Below are 24,622 nucleotides of genomic sequence, written 5' to 3' on the forward strand. Positions count from 1 at the left end.
AAAAATTCGTTCCTTTTTTTCATAAGCTGGCTCTAGTAGTACTTAATTGTTTTTAACTTCATTCAAAACAATTTTGTTAGATTGTATTGTGACAGCTGTCCTACATGTTTTTACCACATGAGGTCTGTTCAAAAAAAGTCCAGCCATTGTTAATACAACAATGGTTTGTACGACATTGATGTAACCTGGCAGCCAAGCAGAGTAGGCCAGAATACGCATGCGTGAACAATGACGACCTCACTCTACCAATCAGTGGGGAGCATGTGTACTGTGTGGCCCTCACATTCAAAATGACTGAGTAGCGCAATGAATCTGCATCAAATTTTACGTTAAGTTTGAACATTTCTCTGGAGGAACTATTCGGATGATCCCAAAGGCTGCAGCTATGGGCAACTGGTGATTGGCAGCTTCATCACAACAATGTACCCGCTCATGCATCACATTTTGTGCAGAGTTTTTTGCGAAACATCAAATCACCCAGGTGACTCAGCCCCCCTACAGCCCAGATTTGGTGCCTTGAAACTTCTGGCTTTTCCCTAAACTGAAATCACCTTTCAAAAGGAAGAGATTTCAGATCATTGATGAGATCCAGGAAAGTATGACAGGTCAGCTGATGGCGACTGGGAGAACTGGGTGAGGTCCCAAGGTGCCTACTTTGCAGAGGACTGAGGCGTCATTGTCCTACGTACAATGTTTCTTGTATCTTTTATCTTCTTCAACAGATGTCTCCAATTTTTATAGTACATGGATGGGTACTTCCTGGACAGACCTCATATTATGCTTTATTATTTCAAGAAAGGTAAAAATGAAACTGAAACACAAAGATCTGTGCAGTGTGTGGAGAAGGTGTTGTGACGGATTGAATGTGTCAAAAGTGGTTTGCAAAGTTTTGTGCTGGCGGTTTCTTGCTGGACGATGCTCCATAAACAGGCAGAGCAGTTGAGGTTGGTAGCGATCCAGTTGAGACAGTAATTGAGAACAATCACCCTTACACCACGTGAGAGATAGCCGACATACTCAAAATATCCAAATCAATAAAGTTATTGTTGAAAATAAAAAAAGTGTCTTTTATTTTATGGAAAAAAACATGCAGACTTTTTGGCCAACCCAATACATTTTCTGAACTTCTGAAGTGCTATATCTAAATTTAAATGTCAATAAAGATGCCTATACCAGCAAAATTACTTGCCTACAGTTGGATAATGACTCCTTGGTAAAACTATTTGTGGATCCACAAATTCTCATTTATCATTTTCAAATTGGTTTTAAAATAATCGTGTGCTGTCCCACAAATGACCCAATTCTGCTGAAGTGACCCTTTGGAAACTGCAGCAATTTAATGGTTTATTTAACTGAACACAATGTATGTAATCACTTCTTGCTGCTATTAAATAACTAAAGGCAGAACAAGACACCTTAAAGGATATTCTCCTTTTTTCTTAATTTCAACAATTTGTCATTTAAACACTCCTGTATGCTGCCTACAAAGTGTTTCACCATATTTTTAAGAAAAATTAAAAATTATCAACATCATTTTAACTAACCTCCCACTTCTCTAGGTTAAAGTTTATATTGAGAAATGTGACACTTTCTGCCACCTTGTTTTCTAGAATTCACTAATTAAGACTAAACCTCCTTATTATAGCACTACTAGAAATCTGCCTCCTAAGTCAGTTATATTTACTCTAAAACCAGATAGACTTAAACTAAAGATAAAGTATTTACTTTTATGTTCACTGTCATTGCTAATATTTTATTTTTGTGAGAAATTCTATCAATTCCTAACAAGGCTATTCTAAGTGCAACATTATATAGGGTAAGATTATATATTAAAAAAATATTTTGCACATAACTAGATTAAAATGTATGCTTTAAATATAATCTTGTACTTACAATTTTAAATGGTAAAAAAATTATTGTTTACACACATTAACAAAAATGATGTCATTTTTAGGACACCAAACAAAAAAAAAATTCAGTTTTGAAATCTATATTCAGAATGTCATCTCTTTGTCAAGTTTTCCTAAACACTGTATAAGTAAATATGGGTTATAAAAATGAACTTGAATTCTGGAAGCCCATAATTTAATTCATAATTTATTATATAAGAGAATCAAACCTAATAAACTAGATTTATATTTTCAGTAAGATTACTACATCTATCAACTTTTGCTTAAAGTCAAGAATAAAAAGTTTTCTATCTTTATTTCCTTGGTTTGTCATAAAAAAGCCCATATTCATTATCAATAGAAGGATTGTATTTGTAATTTGAAGAGAGGAGGACCTTTTCTTAGTAGCACTGCTGCCTGCTTGATACACAATGAAGATGCAGCCAGTGACCAGAAAGAACCACTGTAAGTGAGGTAGGAGGAGGTCATTGTGGATGATTTATATGACCTGAAAGGTTCACCACGTTTCTGCCTCTTGCTATCCCCACTTTTGTGAAATGGAATAAGAAGTCAAAGATGGAAACATACCATATGTTACTTACATAAGTGTTAAATGTTTGTAGTTGGAGAGTTCCTTAGGAATCAGGGTAAATTGGTTCCCATCCAGATACCTGAGAATGAGGAAACAATATTATCTTTTCAAAAGTAACAGTAGTGCACTGTAAAAGAGTTGGACGCTATTTCACTCTTAATGGAGGCGAGAAAGCACTTGGCAATTTTGACTTTAACATGGCATGTTTCTAGCTGAGATGGCTATTTCAGAGAAGAAGGGGAAAAGCACTTTGTCCAGTCCAGTAGGATTCCTTTGCGGATACTACAATAAATTCTAAAACCAAGGAGAGACTGGTGAGTCCAGCTCTTTGTGGTTTATCCAAGAAGGCAAGCATGTGTCCAACCATTTGCTTGGCAGTGAGAAGGTTCATTCAAAAAACCACATTGTTAGTCAAACTCCAGTTTGCTTGTGTTTATGTGGAGTTAATGCCATGACGGGCATCTACTGGCAGAACCTCCCTATTGAGGCCATGAACACTCTTCGCTGCCTTAAATCAATACATTTAGTAAACAACAATGGAGAGTTTAAAGGAGATTTTGGGGAATTTAAACATAATTACATTTCAGTTAATAATACCTTAAATTAATTTTTTCCACTGTATATCTATTTGATGATATAAATTTTAGGAGGTTTCTTAGAAAATCACATTTATCGAGTGCACAATTATAGCACATTTGTGTAAAACTAATAATAAAAAAACACACTTAATAAATTTTCTTTTTCTGATTAGTCAGTAGAATAATCAGGGAGAAGGCCCTGACTGGTGAGTTCTGGACTGCAAACTGAAAGGTCACTGGTTTGATTCCCAGTCAGGGCACATGGCTGGGTTGCAGGCCAGGTCCCCAGTTGGGGGCATGCAAGAGGCAACCAGTTGATGTTTCTCTCTCTCTTTCTCCCTCCCCCCTCTCTCTCTAAAAAACAAATAAAATCTTAAAAAAATAAATATCTTAAGAGTTTTAGATTCTATTAAAAAAAGAAGGTAGATAGGCTCTGGGCTAACTGGGAAGATATAAAAGTAAAGGAATGCTTAAAGGTATATCCAGGATGTTGCACACACACACACACACACACACACAAGGATAAATTCCATTTCCTCCCAAGGCTATTCTTTCCCAGGACATAGACAGGGGTGAAAATGCCTTTCATTAATGTCAGTCATTTGGCACAGCTGTGCCCACAGTCCACCTTGGCACACTGGGCCTGTGACCCCTCTTGCCCCAGTGCTGTGGTCCATCCCAGGCTTGGGGTTAGTATTTTTGCTGGATGCAGCAGTAGCGGAGAAATTGCCTAAGACTACAATCTGTTTCAACTATTTCAAAATGAAAACAGTTATATAACAGTCACAAAGGATCAAAATACATAATAAATATTTGATTAAGAGCCCATGATATGATTCCTCTTGCCTACTCAAATTTTCTTTGTATTTCAACTCTCCCTCCTTCCTCTCTCGTAGCTAAATTTTCTTGCTGCCACTAGAAGGCAGCATAATCCCATACACTTCAATACTCTCCCTTCGTTCCAGAAAACATCTTCAGAGAAAGCTAAAAAGATTCAGAATGTGCTACGGATGTTTACATGTAAAACAATCTAAGAGGGAAATTACATGAAAACAATTAAAACTAATAAGCACTTTTTGTTTTAAAATTTCTACTGGTACTATTATGCCAATTTCTGAAATAATTTAATATAACAAGCACAGGAAGTTTTTCTAATACAGGCATATATATTATTGTAAAGAGGAATTCTGCTGACTTGGTCTAGTTCTAAGGATAAACTGTTTGGGAGGTAAAACTTAGAATTCACATGAGAGAAGCTAATTTCCTCATCACTGTAACATATTTTCTTTAGCAAAAAGATTACTTTTTAAAAATGTATATTTCTGGCTAGTGTGGCTCAGTGGATTGAGTACCAGCCTGTGAACCAAAGGGTCACCAGTTCGATTCCCAGTCAGGGCACAGGCCTGGGTTGCGGGCCAGGTCCCCAGTTGGGGGCGCGCTAGAGGCAACCACACAGTGATGTTTTGCTCCTTCTTTTTCTCCCTCCCTTCCCCTCTCTCTAAAAATAAATAAATAAGATCTTTAAAAAAACAAAGAATGAAAATTGGTAGAGAAAGAGACTCATGATTTGACTATGTAACAGAAGAAACGTGTAGATGACATAGAAAAGGCATGAATTAAGCATGCTCTCTGATGTGGTTTAGTAAGGAAATGAAAGAAGGTTAACATTTAAAAATTTTCCAAAATTAATTAATGTGAATCAGGTAAAATGACAGGGGGCAAGGGCAGTTAAATGATAAAAGAAAAGAGGTAGTGTCTGACTGTTGTGCTGAGAGCTATGTTCTGGGCTGGGGTGCTCCCCAAATCAATGCTTCGCCTACAGAGTACTCTATAGGCATCTAGCTTCCCAACTCTGGATGGAGGCTAATCATCTGACATAAATACACATTAAAGTAAGAATTAAGTATCTAATTACACACAGGCACACACAAAGCGGTGCTTATAGTTAACTAACAACTGTGACTGGCAGTAAAAGAGAGAAACCGATCACTTCATAACTATTCAAATCTAAGAGGGACCTTTTGTGTACATACGCTAAGATCACACGGTTTCCAAGCATTCAATTCAGGACCGAATTAGGATTCACAGAACTGCACATGGTTTGAAAACAAGTTTTAAAAAAAAAAAAAAAACCCTAACATGGTCTCTTCTGAAACCTCATTAAGGATGTTTTCCATGTTGCCAAAAGTTTATCAAAGCTGCTCACTTGGGGTACTTGTACACAGCTGCATTAGTACAGGCACACATTTGCATGAGTTAGAGTGGGACTTAAATCATTTTTGACATATGGTTCCATGCAGACAAAAATCAATGAGGCAAGATGGCTTCACTGTAAGTCAAGCATTTGTGCACTGCCCATTCGTACACAGCCAAAGGAATGGAAAGAGTGTGCGTGCATTATTATTTAAGCAGCTTGTTCTCTGCTTTACTCCATTCCCCGTCATAGCATAAGGCAGCTAAGGAGGTGTGGGTTGTGTTTACTACCTAGATATGTGTTTATCAACCACGTAATTTGTGGTTAAATGTCAGTAATAAAAATGTTAGAGATCATTGGCCCCAAACCCTTTACAATCTAAAAGACTCTGATTCAAATCCAAAGGGCAGTTTTTCTTTTTAAAGGTAAGAATTATGCTAGCTTTTTCCACCTCCCAGATATGAATGTATCCCATATAGTGAGATATTCTCCTAAGAGACACAGTGGTAAAGAATAATTAAGCATATGGAATATCTCAGACACTAAAGATAAACTAAATATTTCCCAAGGCGCATTGATGGAACATTAGCCTTACAAGATACTCCATAAGAAAAGGGCTACAGGAACAAATAAGTATGGGAGCATCCTTATTTTTTACCATCCTCTCTTGTAGCTTTACCATGCACCTTAGCATAATAAAGGCTCTGAGAAGTCCTGCAGGAAAAACAGAAAAACACACCCAACCGGCATTTTCCAAGGGTATCGGGTATGTGATACTCATTAAAGGTCCATAGAATGTAATTTGCACACAGGACTCTAAAACCTTGTGTTCAATGCCCATTTCCCTTGGAGTGTGAAGTACTAATTATTCAGAAAGAAGAAAGACAGGCTTTACTTACAGTTCAGTGACATCCCTTGGAATTCCTTTGGGCAAGACCTTCAAGCCCTTATTGCTACATCGGACCACCGTATCCAAGCAGGTGCACTCCATGGGGCAGCGGGACAGCGGGGAACAGCTGTTGTCATCATTTCCTAAATTGCCAAAAGATATCCAGGAAAACCCGGATTTGTGGCTCGGAAGATGTTAGAAGCGATTCCATGTTTTTACATGAACATAACGGGCACCAATCTTGAGCCATAGGATCCCTGATATTTAGAGCTTAAAGGATTTATGGATTGATGCCATTCATTTAATATAGCACCATTTTCAGACAGCCTCGGGCAGAATTCCAGAAAACAATTTCTAAGTCGTCTTCTCAATACAATGATGAGTTGTCTTCGTACAGTTATTTACATAAATTATATACTTTTTAAATTAGAGTATATAAGTGTTAGCTGAATTATGGATAAATCATAAGGAGACAGACATGGAGAGACATGAAGTGACAGAGTAATTTAAAATGTTTAGCAAAAATGGTACAGGTCCCTCATTTTAATAAGCTCAGCATTCACTGGCAAATATTGTAATAGCAGGATCTGCTTTACCTACCCTACAGGGCTATTAGAATCAAATGTGATGAGTGCATTAAAAAGTGGAAATTATTATTTTTGTTAGATTTACTAGCATTCCTATTTTGAAGTCAATTGCTTTTCTTATTTGGAAATGGTAGTTAATAGAATGGATGCTTAGGATAATAAAGAAATGTTACAACGAAGCTGTAAAAGTAGTATCACGCACAAGTCGGAAACTGGAAAATCTAAGATTCAAAAACACAAAGGGGACTTGGACGGGAAAGTGCAGTCTGAGAAGGAAAGTGTCCTATTGCCAAAACATCACAGGACAAAACAACATGAAACATGCCTAGTGTCTTTGGAATGACATGCTGTTCAGCTGTGCCCACAGCATCAAAACAGCCACCAGGACACCCGGCATCCCAAGGTTTGGCTAGGTCTTCCTTTTTCTTTTCTTTTATTGAATTTATTGGGGGGTGACACTGGCTAATAAACCATACAGGGCATTGCGTCTTGGCTCATCACCCCAAGTCAAGTCTCTTTCTGTTCCCATTTAGCCCCCTTTTGCCCACTTCCACCTCCCCCACCCCACCCCCCTTTCCTTCTGGCTATCACCACACTGTTGTCTGTGTCTGTATGTCATTCATATGTACATATACATATATATATATACATATATATATTTATTTATTTATCTTTTGTTTAATCCCTTCACATTTTTTCACCCAAACCCCCAAACCCCCTCCCCTCTGACAGCTGTCAGTCCGTTCTCTGTATCTGTGGGTGTGTTTCTATTTTGTTTGTTAAATGATTGTGTTGATTAGATTCCACATATGAGTGAGATCCTGTGGTACTCGTCTTTCTGACTGGCTTGTTTCACTTAGCGGAATAATTTCCGGGTCCACGCAGAGGCTTTCTTACCGTCATCGCACGTGAAGTCTTGAATGGCCACATCCTGGATGGGGATTTCTTTAAGGAAGTAGGGTTTCTGACACCGAGGATTGCCCGTGACAATTCTCTTCTTCCTCAGCCATTCTCCCAACCAGGCCAGGTAGCAGTTACAGTTAAAAGGATTGGCCAAGAGGTTTCTGAGCGCCACATGCAAACAATGCAGAGTTGAGTTCAGAGTCCCACTTTCTTACTTCTCAACACCCCAGCCTACCTTTTTGCCACACTCTTTCTCTTCATTTTTCATATTCCTTTCCAGTCCCCAAGTCATACTCAATTATAATATTGGAGATGCATTTTTTTTTTGCTAAAATAGTTACGTGTGAAATTTATAAAGTAACAACAGTTCCATATAAGAAATTTTCAACTAATTTCATGCAAAAAATAAAGTGAAGGCAGCAATTTTGGGCTTCTGCAGAGAGGGTCCTGAGAGATATCTCATTTAGAGATAATTTAAACTTGTCTGGGATCTGAGTTGCTGTCAGACTTGCCTACCCTGACAGTGCAATAATTTAATATAAAGATGAAGGCTGATTACCTTATATTATTGAGTTTAACCTGACAACAGCTATTTCATTAATTTGTCATTTCAAGATTTCCATCTCTTATTTGCTCTAGAGAATAGGTTTCCCATCTGAACTGACAGCTGAACTGATTAAATGCCAGTTATAAAAATGAATTTACTTCTACATATCGTCATACTTTTGGCATCTCACCACTTCAGCACAAACCTATTGACAATCCCATTATTTATAAACATGCCATATTTAATATGCACAAATTAGTCACCCCATGTAAAATGTCACATATTATGTGGAAAGAGGATTAAATACTTTGCTGGTGGAGGGATGCTTTCCTCAAATTATTTCTTCAGTGATGTGAGCTATGTTGAACATGGTTTTGTCTTTTTATTTTTAATTTCTAACTACATTTTTAGATTAGTATGCCACCATTACTAGGAAATCATATCAATTATAAGATTTATCCTTTCAAACACCGCTTCTTAGACACTGATATACAAGACACCAGAAATATGTTATTTGGAGAGGGTTTTTTTTGACACTTTCTGAGTTCTGTGTTCAGAAAATGATGAGATTTCACCAGGTTTTTCTTGGATTTTTAGCACGCTAACATTAAATGTCTGTGTTTAGACCTACAAATATGCTTTATTCCTGAACTGTCTACATAAAATATCCTTCTGGACAGGCTCAGCCTGTTTCTTTAATATTTTCCTACCATCTCAGTTAATGCCCCCCCAGTGAGCAGCTGTTCCTGTTCTTCCGGTCATCGTGATGCAGTCCTTGTCATTGTGAATGACCCTTTTGAGCATCACAAGGTGGCAATATCCTATCAACTGTTTTTATGACCCTTATACTGAAAAGACTCGAGTGCAAAGACACTGGGAAAATTCTGCAACAGTTCTTTCATTTGCAGCACACTTGAGCTCTACAATTAAAATTTATAAATTAAGCCACAGCACATTAGTATAAAAAAGAATTGATTGAAAACTACTATGATCTTTATTTAATTTTAATATGAGATAGTAGGTAATCCTTTTAGAAAAATTAAAATAAAGTTAACATGAGCAAATTTGTCTTTAAAAACAAAATACCTAAATCCTTGATCAGGTTTTTATGAAATGCCTAATTATGCATTAAAATGCTATCAATGAAAGTAATAAATGTGATACAGTGGCTCAAGCGATACACAAATGAAGGCTATTTTTCATACTCACAGAGTAGATAAAGAATGGAGAGTGTCAAAGGCCCCTGGTGCAAGTGTCGTAATTTGATTATCATATAAAGAAAGGAGACGCACAGAACTCAGTCCTATGAAGCTGTCATTCCCTACGCAGCTTATGCGATTACTTCTCAACATCCTGAGGGGGAAAAGGAGAACACTGTTATGGAGAGAGAGCATCAGGCAATCAATTTTGCCTATCTGAGGACCAAAATAACTCCTCTCTGCAAATCCGTAGCATTCATTACTGTTTTATGAATGTTTTCTAGACACTAGGGATCACTGCACCTATGTACCGAGAACCCTGCACAGAAGTAAAATGCTTTGAGTTGTCAATGATTGCACTCAGTTACAAAAAGCAAGGTGAGCCTAGGCGTGCATTTCCAACCCCATCTGATGAGGGCAGAACGCTTCCCTTTGATGCGATCATTTTGTTTGCATGTTTACATAATGTCCTAAGTCACCTACAGCTCTCCAGGCCCTTGAAGTCCTGTGATTTGTGAATTCACTGCAGTATCACATTTGAGGTTGAACAGAGGGAGGCAGAAAAGAACGAGTAACCACAGCAGAAGAACGAAGGGCCTCTCAGGGACTTACGTGCCAAGTCGATGTCAGCATCAGCTGGGGGAGTCAAACTTGACTGAGCACCCACAGAGCCTACGCAAATTATTTTATTTTTGATAATCGTCTCATTGTTTTAAGTTCAGGACTTAAAAAGAAGCCCTAGTTAAAGATCTAAGTTGTTCACAGGGAGGTTGAAATGGGGCTTCTCTTAAAAAAAATCTGATCATCTTTTATTTATATGTTTTAGCTGTTGCCATTAATACAATTAACACTGTGGTCATTCTGTTAACACTGCTAAAGGTTTGGTTCATTCTTGATTCTTGTCTCAACTCTTTATTTGTGGGACTTAGAAAAATAACAAAAGGTTCTAAAAATCCCATGTCAAAATGAATAGCTGCCATAAATCTAATTCAGAATTGCTGAAAAGTTCATTTCTTTCCCTTAATGTTTCTAAATATGAGTTGACTACCCTATTTGAAGATTGCAGGATATAAAAACGAGAGTCACAATAAATTAACAAAATGTTCTTTTAAAACTCTAGCCCACTCTATAATAAATATCAGCTTCTGCATTCTGCTAAGTCACAGAAAAGAAGAAACTATGATGCCTCCTTATTAAGATATCATTTTATGTTATGGGACAAATGCCCAACATAAAAAAATTTCTATCAGCACTAATCCTTTGCTGTATATAAATAAAGAGGACTTGGTCTTAATTTTGTTGGAATCATGAACCTCTGGGAGAAGTTAAAGAAAACTTTGCTTTCTGTCACTACACAAATCTGTAAGCAAACATCCATGGACCATATTTCACCTGCAATCAGAGATTCAATTGTCCCTAGACTATAGGGGTGTCCTGCCAAGAACTTTACACCTCTAAGTTGCAAGTTCCCATTAGAGGACAAGATATGTCCAGGTAAACCTACTCTAGGCCTTTGACTATGCCAGCTTGGCTCTAAATGCTCTATTATTCTAGTTCTGATACAGTGGGGTTAAGCAGAAAGCCATCTGGGTATCTGCCTCCGGTGCCAAGACATAAGAGGCACAAGAACATTGCTAGGAATAGGATAAAGGAGAAAGATAAATTTGGAGCACCTGTCTCAGAGAAAGTCCTGTGAATGAAGCTCGTCAGAAGCAACACTTTGCTGAATTCCTTGGAGTGGTGCTGTGAACTGAATCATGTCCCTCTAAACTTCATACGTTGAAACCCTAACACTTGATGGGACTGCATTGGAAATAGGGCTTTCAGGGACGCAATTAAGGTTAAATGAGGTCTCACAGGTGAGGCCCTAATCTGATAGAAATGGTGTCCTTATAAGCAGAGGAAGGGACAGCAGAGCTCCCCCTCCCCACGCACAGAGGAAAGTTCAGTAAAAAACACAGTGGAAAGACGGCAAGCGAAAGGGCGAGAAGAGAGCCCTCGCCAGACACCAACCCTCTCAGCCTCTGGATCGTGAACTGCTAGCCTGCAGAACTGTGAGAAAACAAATTCCTGCTGCTGAAGCCATCCGGTCTGGGCTTTCTCGTTAGGGCAGCCCAGCGCAGACTAATACAGTTGGAGTTACAGGTTCCCCACTCCCTGCTCCTCCTCCTGCCCGGTCAAGAAGAAAATTTCAGTAACAGGCAGTCCCTCAACTATTGTCTAAGAAGGAAGCATTCTGCTTGCGGCAGGATTTCTGTTTTGCGGAGTTACCTGAGACCGCTTGGGTGGATGTAGATGCAGCAAGCCACCTGTAGGATAACTTCTCTGCCTTCCTCCTGCACACTCCTGACCTCCTCCACAAAAGGCTGAAGGAATACTTGCATAACATTTTGAAGGGGCTCCAAGTTGTGCAGGAGAGGGGACCTGCTAGATAGTTAGGCTCCAGGCTACTCCTCAAGGAACACATGTGCATTTCCCCAGGCAGAGTTTTTTCAGCAGGATTTGAGTTTGGGATGCTAGGAACATATCTGCCCTTCGCATCTGATCAAGAGCAGGCCATGGACGCCCTTGGCTCTCAGTCCCCAGGTCAGGGCTCCGAGGGCTATGGGAGAGGATGAGGGTGGCTGGGAGACAGTGGAGCTGGGTCTCTCTCCACTGCAGTCACCAAGGGCTGCTGCTTGGTGACAAACAGGTTTCCGTTGTGTCTTTGATAGGCTTCCGAGTTCGGTTTGTGTCTCTTCCGAGTTTTAGGCCACCACTTTTGTCAGACATAATTATACACTTTGGAGATAATAAAAAGTACATATGTGCCCCGTAGAAAATTCAAATAACTCAGTGTCGTCATTACTAGTCACTCTAATCCCATCCTCCTTGGCCAGCAGCCTTTTGGAAACAGAATTTCTTTCTCCCAACCTCAAAATCCCTAAGCAAGTAAGCAGACATAACTCTTAGAATGTTTGCTTTAAAATCTGTAGTAAATGTTCCAATACCAGTCAGTCTCTTCTGCACTAAAACCTTGCAGACACAGACCAAGGTGATCTCCAGGTAAGCTGCTATTCCACCACAGGGCTCGGAGCAGACTCTGAAGCCAGCTGCCTTGGCCAAGGCAGAGTCTTAGATGGAGGTGTTTGAGGAAAAGGAAAAAGAAGGATCGGTCTGAGGTGGATCAGAGGAGCCAAACCTCTACAAGCAGTGGACCAAAGATGGTCTGGTTTTTGTCGTTGTTGTGGGACTGCAGCAAGGAGAGGCCTTTCTGCTCTTTTGCAAGCAATGTGCTGGAGTCAGGGGTATTAGAATAAGGTACTGTCTGCAATGTGTGTGTGTGTGTGTGTGTGTGAGTGTTTGTGTGTGTGTGAGAGAGAGAGAGGGAAAGAGAGAGAGAGGGAGAGAGGGAGAGAGAGAGAGAGAGAGAGAGAGAGAGAGAGAGAGAGAGAGAGAGAGAGAGAGAGAGAGAGAGAGGTGGCCAGTGGCTCCCTGGGGGATTAGGAAGAATAGAATCACCAACCCCTCTCCAGGATTATAACGGCCAATGAAGTGCAATCCAGCAGTAGAAGAATCACAATGCAGATAAGAATACTTACAAAGTTTTGAGACTTTCCAATCCCTTGAACATCTTATGCTGCACATTTTCCAAGCGATTACTCGTGAAAAGTATTTCATTTACACCAGAGGCTCCTTCAAAAGCTCCTTCTTCAATGTCTGTGATCTTATTGTTGCTAAAGTTTCTAAATAAAAATTGTTGAAACACTGATTTTAAACGATTTCTTTCTGACAGCGAGGACACTGAGCCATGCTCGATCAATTACTTCTACAGGATAGACTTCCACAATTGCCAGGCTCTTCTCAGCCCAGCACTCCCAGGGCTCTGAAGAGATACCACTTCCCAATTCCATCAAGTGAAAGTGAGAGTAACACTAAGGGTGATGGTTATGGTGAAAAATACCAGCCTGGTCATTGTCAAAATGATCTGAATGGGTCCCCAGGAATAAGAAGTTCTTTAGGTCATGTATTGAGTCATGTGAATCTTTGTCACCAAACTTACTAAGGACATTTTCAAAGAAATGCCCCTGACTAAAAGTGCTGAATGAATTAATGACTTACAAGAAGGCAACTGGGTGGAGAGAAGAAGAATGAACTAAAGTGTGTGAGCATTTAGGGAGCATCAGAAATATATCTGAATATGAGTTTGTTACCAATGAGATTATGTAACAGTGTGCCTAAACTACCAACGTAACTGCCCGCATTTCATTTCTCACTGCTCATGCCAAGACTAGGAACGTCGTTTTATTCCTCTCAGAGCATTGCACGTAATAGCTGCTCAGTGCATATGTGTGCCATTGAAAGGCATCTTATGGCTAAGAGGAAAGAGAAGTTTGTATCAGAGAAAAAGCCGGACCACTAAGCAAGTAGTAACTGTTTGGGAGGCAGACTGTAATTTGGGGGTCAAGTGCACAGAAGTAGTTTCAGTCTCCTCTGCCTCCTACAGTCTACGACCGTGGTCCAGGCCCATATATAAAAGCACATATATCACAGAAAACACCCCTTTCCTCCTTCTGATGCTTCCTCGTATGTGGAGGGCGCTCGCCTGGCCTTACACTCTTGGCCTTTGTCCTGTCCCTCCCTCCCGCCTCCCCAGGGGGGTAGGGTACTGTTTTGAGAATTGTTGAAACTGCTGAGCTTACAAACTTATTTTGAAATATGAGTTGTGAATGTGTAGGAACACAGATGAGCTATCAAGCCAGTTTAGCAATCATTAATTTTGACTATCTCCTAATGAAAGTTTAATGAAGCAAAAAGTCAAATAGCCGAAATGAATGTGCTGAAAGAGAAAGAACAGCTTGCTTCTTGGGATGGTAAAGGAAGTTACACAGCATTACGGGACCCGTCTCTAACGGGCTTAGGTGCCGGGCCCTGCCGCGGCGGCACGACAGGCCAGCTGTCGGAGTCACAGTGAGACGCGAGCGCTCTGCTATGGGAATGTGGTTCGCATCGCGGAATCCACAGAAAAGAACCAATTACTCAGGTTCCTCCTCTCAGAGAGGACCCTAAATTCATGCCACAGGTAGGCATTGTTGGACATTTCTCTGGATCTTTTATATTTTCCAATTTCCAAATACATCTACACAAAATTGCAAAAGGATGGGAAAAACACAACAAAACACCACAGAAATGTACAGAGATGGCTAATGCACGGCTTACATTTTACGTAACTGAGGAAGTTTCTTGAAGATTCCTGTAGCTTCCAACACCGTGAACTCATTATTATTGAGACGCCTAGGGAAAAGAAACAAAGTTTTCGTTACCAAGAGTCAGGAAGGGATAAAATTTTATTTCTCGTGCAGAATTATAACATTGTTTAAGGATTATACTAAAGCAAAATATAGGACATGGATCACAGAAGATCCAAGGAAAATAGAGTCATCCCTCAATCTCCAGACAGGATTGCTTCCAGCACCTTCCTTGGATACTAAGATCCACAGAGGCTCAATTCCCTTACATGAAATGATGCGGTATTTGCATATAACCTACACACATCTTCCCGTATGCTTTAAACCATCTATGGATGATTTAAATGCTACCTACTGAAATAGATATTACATTGTATTTTTTAGAAAATGATGGCCAGAAAAATGTCTGTACATGTTCCATGTTCAGTACAGGTCAACCATCATAGGCCTGAGTACATAGGACATGTCAGCAACAAGGTAACTTTTAAAAAACATCTTTTCCATCCAAGATTGTTTAAATTTGCAGATGCAGACCGCGAGAATATGAAGGGCCAACTGTACTGAATTCTTTCCCAGTTCACTCAAATTTTAATGATTAAAATAAAATCTATAAGAAGCACACAGTAAAGAAAAACAATAATCAAAAAACCAAAACAAGCTCTTATTTAGCAATCACAAACATTTTTTTCTTACTATTACCCTGCCCCCAGAAAGAATTTTAGACCTTTCTTTCCTAATCACTTGCTCCATAATTATTTTTTTATATTAATGGCTTTACTGAGAAACAATTTATCTGTCACGAAGTTCACCTTTGTAAATTACATAGTTCAGGAGATTTTAGTCCATTCACAAAGTTGTGCATTTTTGCTACATCACTCCCCAAAGAAATCCCACACCCATTAGCTGGGCCTCTCAATTTGTTTCCCCACTACTTAAGTTCTTGGCCACCACAAATTTACTTTCTGTCTCTATAAATTTTCCTCTTCTGGACATCTCATGTAAATGTGGCCTTCTGTGGTGGTCTTTTTTTTTAACTTTGCACGTTTACAAGGTTCATCCAAGTTTAGCATATGTCAGTACTTCATTTCTTTTCATGGCCACATACTCCATTGCATGGACTTACCACTTTATGTTTATCCATCTTGATGAAGATCTGGGTTGCTTCACTTGTTGGTTATTTTAAATAATGCCGCTATGAATATCAGTGTACAAGTTTTTCTGTGGATATATGTTTTCAATTCTTTTGGATATATATATATATATATATATATATATATATATATATATATGTGTGTGTGTGTGTGTGTGTGTGTGTGTGTGTGAAATTGCTGGGTCACATGGTAAATTGATGTTTACCTCTTTGAGAAATAGCTACTCTTTCCAAAGGAGTTACATTATTTTATAGTCCCAGCAGTAATGTGTGAAGGATCCAATTTCACTTACCTGTTACTATCTTTGTTTGTTTGTTTGTTTTTTAATGACCATTCTAGTGGGTGTGCACCATTACCTTATTGTGGTTTTGATTTCTGTTTCCCTAATGCCTAACAATAGTGAGAATTTTTTTCATGTGCTTATTGGCCATTTGTATATCTTCTCTGGAGAAATACCCATACAAATAAATTGACCATGTTTTAATTGGGTAATGTACATTTTTATTTTTTACTTTATTGTTGAGTTGTAAGAATTCTTTATTCATTCATTCTGGTTATAAGTCCTTCATCAGGTATATGGCTTTTTCCTCCAAGTGCTGATTTTTAAATGTATAATTTAAAAATAATCCTTAATTTCTTAAAACACAAATATGACCTCTGCTGAAAAATTAATTAGATGCTAGTTTCTGATGTAATTCTTGATTGACAATTATGCTGGAAGATATGATTTGAATTATTGTTTTAGTATTATTGGAAATGAGCATAACTCCCTACATGAGTACAAAAATAGAATTTGGGGCTTTAACTGCATGGGCTCCATGAATTTCTAAAAGTCCTGACACTGAAATAGCTTTATGAACTAACAGGAATAAAAACCCATCACTATAATCACAAGGTAGTTCGTTCCTGTCATCTCTTTGAAAGTGTTACATTATTTTTAATTATTCAAATTGCTTAAAATTCATTAAGTAACAGGCATGAGTATAGACTCTGTGGGAGTAAACTATAAAACACAATCCCTGACATCAAGGGGCTATAATCTAGTTGAAGATAAAAGGATTATACAGGCACAGAAAGACAACCAACTATGCCAAGTGGATAATGACAAATACCAAAGGTACTATACATACACATGGCTAACATGTTCAGAAAACAATGAGATTTCACCAGGTGTTTCTTGGATTTTTAGCACGCTAACATTAAATGTCTCACTTCTATAAACAAAGTCAGTAAAGGCAAATGGTACATGGGCATAGTACCTATAAATGATCCAACAGACATATTTTATCACCCAGTGCGCACTAAGCTCTCTGTTAGGGTTGTAAGTGTAACTCTGATCATACTCTGTCTTCTCGGCTTTTCCTGCTAGGCTGTCCTTTGTGCTGTAATACTTGATAATCGCTGAATCCTTCCAGCTGTGAGTCCGTGAGGCAGTAAAGCAGATAAAAAACTCTTTGTTTTGAATTCATAAGAAACAGAGATTAAAAATGGTGATGCTCAAACTACTTTATTTGGTTGCCGTAAAGACTAAATACATTAAAAATCTGTTACTTGTTTAGAAATGGGTTGGGCAGATGTAATGCTTAAGAAATAAACATCACGTGAGTGTTATCATTCATAGTATTACTAAGTGCTAACTGAATTTCTGTAATTGTGTCTTGGGCCAGAAAGGATGCAGTAAGCCTGGAAAATGCCCTTATACCTAGAAGAGTTAGGTCAATGTGTATTAATTGAGATTAATGTAATTATTGAGCATAAAAGGGAAAGACCAAAATTCCAAGGCTCTGATGCTCTTGTCCCCTCCCCCTCAGCCTGGGTTTTGGGGGAAGAGGGACTTACAGTTCTGCAGTGTACTGGGGAATGTGGTCTGGGATTTTGGTGAGTTTTTGATTGGAGCAATCGACTGTGGTCCCCTCACAGCGGCACTTCTCAGGGCAAGCCAGGTCTGCAAAGCAGTCCCCACTTAATTTTGATCGGTAATCTTCTGTACCTATTGAGGATTCAAGCCAAGAAAAAATAAAACAGAGAGATACTGAGTCTAAAGGTTAGGATGTTTGTTAATTTGTAGGAAGAAAAAAAGAAGATAACAACAGATTATGCAGCAGGGAGACAACTTGGGGGGATTTGGTCAATGGATGTCAGGAGAAGGTTAAAACAAGGGCTTGGAATTTGCTGGAAAAGAAGAGTAACTAGAGTCACAGGACAGGCAAACATTAATAGAGATGAGCTTTTCACAGCTGTACTTTCTGCTGATCCAGTTCTGAGCGATTCTAGCCTATTTGACAGCGAATCACACAATGGCTATTAATTGTGGAAAAAGATGATTTTTTTTCAGAGTCAAGAATTTAAAAATGTATCCAGCCATGAACATATCCCTATATCGTTTAAAATTGGGGCTTTCAAGGCAAATAGATGTACTCAGGTTTTTAAATTTTCTATGGTCTTTGATTATTCTCTCCCTCTCACATAATCTCCAGAAATGCCTAAAAAGCCCTCTTTGTTCATTTTGATTTTATAAAGAGAGACCAGTACATCCCGATTTAAGCCTCAGCAGCTTGTCATGCTGTAGAAAGCTGCGTGACGTTCCATGGTGCTTGACGGAACCATGTTTTACTCATACCTGGCAACCACATGGTTAGATCAAGCACAACAGAAAATCTCGCTACATAATCACTACACCATCCACTAGGCCAAGGGGAAGGCGGAGAGGAAGGATGAAGGGAAGCAGGAGAAAAGCTACAGATGCTCTGGAAGTGTAATACTGTTCACATGACATGCATTCTTCCCGCAGAATGTTTGCGACCATTGTTAAGAGGATTACTACCGAAGATTCCTGGAAACACAAAGAAGGGGCTATACTGAAAGGTGTCTCCGCTGTTCCTCAGAACCGCAGAGTGGGGACGACAGCTTTCAGGAACAACCTCCAGGCAGAAGCTGGGTGTGAACTACAAGGACAACAGAGAAGCTCAAAAGATCTGTGGGTTCTTTTTGAGAAAAAAAAAAAAAAAGCATAAAAGACTGTGACCAGAAGAAGGTAGATACACCAGGATTGAAAAGGGGGGACATTATGTTTCAGATGAGACACTTTACTTACAGCCCAAATGGTGGACTCCTGTAAAAGTAAAGATCACCAAGAAGGACAGAAAGACAGAAATCCCAATTAAGGTTAATAGACATGTAGATATATAACTAAGGTCTCTTTCTTCTTTCCTTACTGTAGCAGTTATTGGGTGATGCTATGGTAGCATCGGAACTGTCATGCTTTGGAAACTTTTATAATAATTTCCTGAAGCACAGTGGTCTTACAGGAAAAGCAAAGACATACAAGATGCGCAGTACAACTTAAGTTCTGGCCAACTCCTTTAAAAGGTGAACTCTGCACGATAGATCTCTTTTGAATTAGCAATGCAGTATCTAGAATGCCAGGCAGAATGGCGGTAGCAAGTAAACATGTAAAATTAAGTGAAAAAAAATAATCGCGGAGATCTTCAAGGATGGTCCTCAGCACGTTTGGCTTAATCCCTAGGCTGTGGCTCATGTGCTTTTTAATCGCCTTTCCAATTTATAAATAATGTTATTCAGTTAAAATGGAATCAGATTTAAAAAATTGCAAAGCTAAATATAATAGTTTCATTACTTTTGGAAATTACTGCCATGGCATTAATTGAAAACCTGTTGTATGGTGGTTTAAGCTTTTGTTTTAAAATTAAAATGAGAAAATACTGGGAACAAAATCTAAGTAACAGTTGCACTAGGTATCTTACATTTAAAGTAATTCACCTTCTGTACAGTGACAATGATTCTTATTTATGGTGACTCTTTAGATATGCGCAAATTTTCATTAAAATCTGGTAAAAAGGGGAGAGTATGACCAAAGAATTCTTCTGAGTCCTGACTTCTATAATTTTAAATAATGTAAATTGAATTACTATAAGTTGACAATTAATACATGATATCTGGTATAAGAGGTACTTTCCAAAACCTCTTTTGGCTATTGTCAATAAGTGGGCAAAAGTGCATTAGAATTTATGAAAACAACCTAACTTCTGTTCTTTATTTGGTGAGTTGAAAATATTAATTTCTAAATTATTAATGAATTATATTTAAAACAGTATATCATGTAATATTTAAAATAATATATTTAATGTACTAATAAATAATGAAGTATATTTAAATGTCATAGGCTGAATAATTTGCTAACAATTACATTAACTGCTATAATTTGGGGATTTAAGCAATATTAATGTTTTATTCTATAGGTGTCCTGGTGTTTAGAATATGACTTTTTCTGTTTTAGTAATAGCTATCAGATGACCTTCTACCTAATAACTGGGTAAAAATAAGGAATTTAAAAAATTGCCAGTGTAAGCCAATCAACCTCTGTTCAACACATTACTTTTTTGACATGCTAATTCTTATGCTGTCACTGTAATATGTGAAATGTTATTGATCACTCAAGCTCAAAATAGGCAATAAAACATAAAATTACTCAAATCATAACTCAAGAATGGCAAGCAACACCCATCTCCTTAAAATAGAGAGCAAACCCAGAGTCCTTTAAAAAATAGGTATGGTTTTACACACTAACACTACAGAATATGTCTTTATTTATACATGTTAAAATACATTGCAGTTTAGAATATATCAAGACACGGTAAATGTGGCCAATCAGTTACCACTTAACATATAAACTTTTTAATATAATGGTTTAAAACAAACAAGTCAAGAGGCATTTTACACAATTGGCAAGCAAGAAAAAAATAAGTAAGGAAACTTATTTCAAAGAACTAGTTCTAGACTCTTCAGCCTTGACAGTGTTAAGAGTGTAGTGCTAAGACATTTCAATTACTTCTCTAAGAACGTTTCATTCATTGGTGTAAATTACTCAAGGCATTTAGTGCCCAAGAACTTCTGATGCTTGGAGGGCGGATGTCAGTGTTGCTTCTGTGGAGCTTATACTCTGGCTCCAGGTGTGCAAGGAGGTAAAGTCACAGAGAAAGTACAACTGCATGTAAATCAGCAGGAAGCTGCTGTTTTTGTATAAAAAGGGAAGCAACAGTAAACAAACTCAAGCGGAAATTAAGGGACACTCTTTTAATATAAAAATAAAAACATGAAAAAGATGAATCCCATGATGAAAACCACAATTACGTGTGTCGGTAGCTGATTTCATGAAGAACTAGCTCTTTGACAACAGAAAGGTCTGTCTTTAAAACCAGCTCGTGAGCTACATTTTAAAAACAGGTTCAAAGATCAGATCTCTAATGTAAGGAGAGAACATGATTTAAGTAGAAAGCCATAGGTTCAAACATTTTAGCTTTTGTGAGAAATTTTAGATAATGTGCCAAAGTGAGAGAGAGGGTAAATAAAAGGTGAGAGTTTAATAATATATATATACATATTTAATATCAGAAGCTGCATGCAAAGGTCAGGTGTTCAGGAAACAGCTATAAGTGATCTATGCAGAAGTAAATCTATCTACTCAGTACCCACTGTATTTTCAAAAGCATGCATATCAAAGTTTTAGAAGCTATATTTTATAAGGTGAGGAAAGGGCATCTGCAGTTAGTCCTACTACCGAGCAAACCTACCTGGAATGAAATACTGTTCTTTAGCTAAATAAAAAAAGAGAAAAAAAAATAGAATATGCACCTGAATGTCAGCAAGCAGAGATATGAGTTATATTAGATTAAGACTGGTCTAAAGTTACCACAGATAACTAAGTGAAAATGTATATTTTCAGCAGGGGCTGAAGTATAATAATGTACAGTGAGTAGTAAATGCATCTAGAACCATGGACAATAACCAACTTTATCTCGATATTAGCTTTTTAGTATGAATTAACTGCCGAATGTGAAATAGGCCTGGAATAGTTAGGTAGCATACTACTCAAACCATACAGAATGTATTTTATCATTAAGAAAACAGAAGAGATTAGGCCAAAGCAAATTGTAAGTTTCAATGAAGTAAGCTTTCTATTTAATATTAAAACAATGCATCTATGGTTAGCTTTCTATAAACAAATGTAATATTCCCAACACATTGAAAGATGGCCTTTTGGAAAAAAAGATATATATGTATATCTTCACAGTCTTATCCAAAATAAGAGAATGCAAACATGAGAAAACAGTATTCAGTAAGGGGCCAGGCGATTTTCCCCTACTTCTCAGCCTGAGCAAATAACGTAACCAAGTCTCAGTTCATTTCCTGAAGCAACGAACACATGATTAATTACCTTAAGTTTCTCAATGGAGAATAATACAACAGACATGAGACTCAACAGGCTTAAAAGGCATTCTGAGTTAACTAAAAGGCCCCTGGTATGTTCGCACCCTGGGAATACCGTATGAAGTAACCATGCGTCATTTTTTTCTTGGCCGGTCACCTATTCCTTCTGCTTCATATAGTGTTAAAAAATGTTACACAAAGGAGGCTTATATGAATTGTGTTTATAATTCTCTTTGTTTTTTCTTTATGTATAGAAGATAAAGAAATATGATTGTCTAATGTGTGGTAATTAACCAAAGGCCAACTGTCTCTAGGTGTCCCATAACCACTGTTTTTGGTAACAACACAGGGGAAATGTCACGTGAAGTAAGAAATTACCTGAACAACGGAATTTCTTGCTTTTGATCTGTCCGATTCTTTTGTTTGCCAGACGCCGGGGGCTGGTGCAGCGGGCACCGCTGGTCTCAATGGGGTTGGTGTGGAGATAATCCGCCAGCCACTTGAGATGGCAGTCACAAATAAAGGGGTTCTGGGCCAGATGCCTTGGAGAAACACATACAGAACACTTTTATACATGACTTTCAAGGAACTCAACTATCAGGTTCAGAGTGAAAACAACGGTAATCCAATTCGATCCAAATCGCATATACATACATGGTCTGAATGGCCCGGAGGGGTGAAAAGGTCCCCTTGGCGATGGTCTGAAGCTTGTTGTCATATAAAGACAGAAGGTTCAAGTTGTGCAGATCCTGGAAAGCATCTACCCGAAGACAGTTTATCTTGTTGGCATTCAATAATCTGTTTGATCAAATAGTTGTAAAATTAAAGTGTGGCATTTCCTTAACCTTCCCTTCGAGATTCTGTCCTTGAGAAAACCCAACCAAGAAATAGCATTTCTTTTATCCTCAACACTGACATTTATACTACAATAATTTAGGCATCCCAGGCTGAAGATTCAGAGTTATACCAGATAAAGCAAGGCTCATGGAGTCTGAGGAATGCCTAAATCTAGTGGTATTTATACATCCATTTAATAAAAAAAAAATAATTAAACAAACTCTCTAAAAGATGTAGAGGTAGTGCAGTAGATAAAGGTCGGTGAGCCCCAGACTCTGCTGTCAAGGATGCCATAAAAGGGAAAAAAATCAGTGCCATAAAGCCTTATCCACTGCTTTTGCAGGTGTCCCATGCATGTGCAAGTCTATGACTTCCTTGTGGTGACTTTACTTGCTGCACTCTTTCCTATTTCCCTGCAGGAGCCGAAGAGTTGGCCTTCTCTGTGTTCTGCATAATACTTCCTTAAAAGCTCAGGGGCCTGGTTTGAGGTACGGGCTGCTTAATTCCACTCCTCCGCAACCAAGTTCCACTGTCCTTAATCCCTAATTCGTCAGCCACCCAGAGGAAGGAGTTATAGCACAGAACATTAAGGGCAAGAAGAAGGTGGGTGTCCTGGGGGACAATTGAAGAAGGTGCTTTTCTGAGTATTTCGTACTTTAAATTTACATAGTCCGACAATCAGGGGGGAAAGTATTGGATGGTAATTTATTTAGTTCCTTCCATTTACCTACTTCTCCCCCTGAATACTACATTCATTCAGGCAGATCAAAGATGCTTAACCAAATTCTCAGTAAGCTATGAAGAGACAATCCTGTATCTTTAGCTCTGGCAGGCTTAAGAAAGGGCTTTAGTATAGAGATAAAACACTAGGCTGAGGGAACGTATGTAGAATTATTGTATTAAAGATCAGAAACAATATTTGCTAACTCTATTGCAAAGGTTAGAACATCATTTGAAACCCAAATAAAGTCATTAGGTAACAAATATCAGTATTTGTCTTGGCTCATTGGTTTGTTGGAGAGAGAGAGAATGGAGAAAAAAATAAAAAGTACTGGGCACAGGAAAGGGAACTTTTTTTTGGTTAACAATTTGTTTCATTTGTATGTGTGTGTGTGTATAAAAACTGGGCTGTGATATAAGATATGTTCCTGTATAATGATGAAAAATTTAAAACATGAATAATAGAATATAATTATGAACATACATTTATTAAGTAAGAAAAAATATCTATATTTGGGACGTTTGTGGAATTAGGAATTTTTTTTTTTTTTTACCAAATAAATGATATAAACATCAACACCAAAAAACAAATGCATATACTCAGAAGAGAAAATAACATTCTAAGTTAAAATTTTTTATGTTAATGATGTTTTTATTAAAATTATTTTTTTCCATTACAATTTATATCCAATATTATTTTGCATTAGTTTCAGGTGCACAGCATGGTTGTTAGACAATAACATACTTTATAACGTGTTCCCCTGATATTTCCAGTACCCACCTGGCAACGTACATAGTTATTACAATATTATTGACTACATTCCTTATGCTGTACTTACATCCCCATGACTGTTTTGTAACGACCAGTCTGTACTTTTCAATCCCTTCACCTTTTTTCACCCCGTCTCTCCCTGCTGGCAACCATCAGTCTGTCCTCTGTGTCTCTGGGTCTGTTTCTGTTTTGTTTGTTTAGATTGTTCTTTAGATTCCACATACAAGTGAAATCGTAATGTAAAATTTTTTAAAGTAGGCTGACTATGAACCAGTTGAGAGAATTACATCATTCTCATTGCTGCATCC

The 24,622-nt window shown here is 38.1% G+C and overlaps 1 protein-coding gene across 2 annotated transcripts in view; it reads right to left on the reverse strand.

Moving 5' to 3' along the window:
* Positions 1-24,622, reverse strand: part of SLIT2 (slit guidance ligand 2) — a 325,550-nt gene that overhangs the window by 61,714 nt on the left and 239,214 nt on the right. The window contains exons 13-22 of one of the 2 annotated variants that reach the window (XM_090267024.1): positions 22,640-22,783; positions 22,364-22,527; positions 21,349-21,372; positions 17,597-17,747; positions 14,578-14,652; positions 12,960-13,103; positions 9,389-9,532; positions 7,627-7,793; positions 6,153-6,285; positions 2,492-2,560 (exon numbers count right to left, since the gene is read on the reverse strand). In XM_090267024.1, coding sequence (XP_090123150.1) covers positions 2,492-2,560; positions 6,153-6,285; positions 7,627-7,793; positions 9,389-9,532; positions 12,960-13,103; positions 14,578-14,652; positions 17,597-17,747; positions 21,349-21,372; positions 22,364-22,527; positions 22,640-22,783 — 1,215 coding nt within the window. The remainder of the gene's footprint in view (positions 1-2,491; positions 2,561-6,152; positions 6,286-7,626; positions 7,794-9,388; positions 9,533-12,959; positions 13,104-14,577; positions 14,653-17,596; positions 17,748-21,348; positions 21,373-22,363; positions 22,528-22,639; positions 22,784-24,622) is intronic. The other variant, XM_090267026.1, reaches the window with a different exon arrangement.

The sequence above is a fragment of the Furipterus horrens genome, unplaced genomic scaffold (genome assembly GCF_987537825.1).
Source record: "Furipterus horrens unplaced genomic scaffold, mFurHor1.1.pri manual_scaffold_2, whole genome shotgun sequence".
Taxonomy (NCBI): domain Eukaryota; kingdom Metazoa; phylum Chordata; class Mammalia; order Chiroptera; family Furipteridae; genus Furipterus; species Furipterus horrens.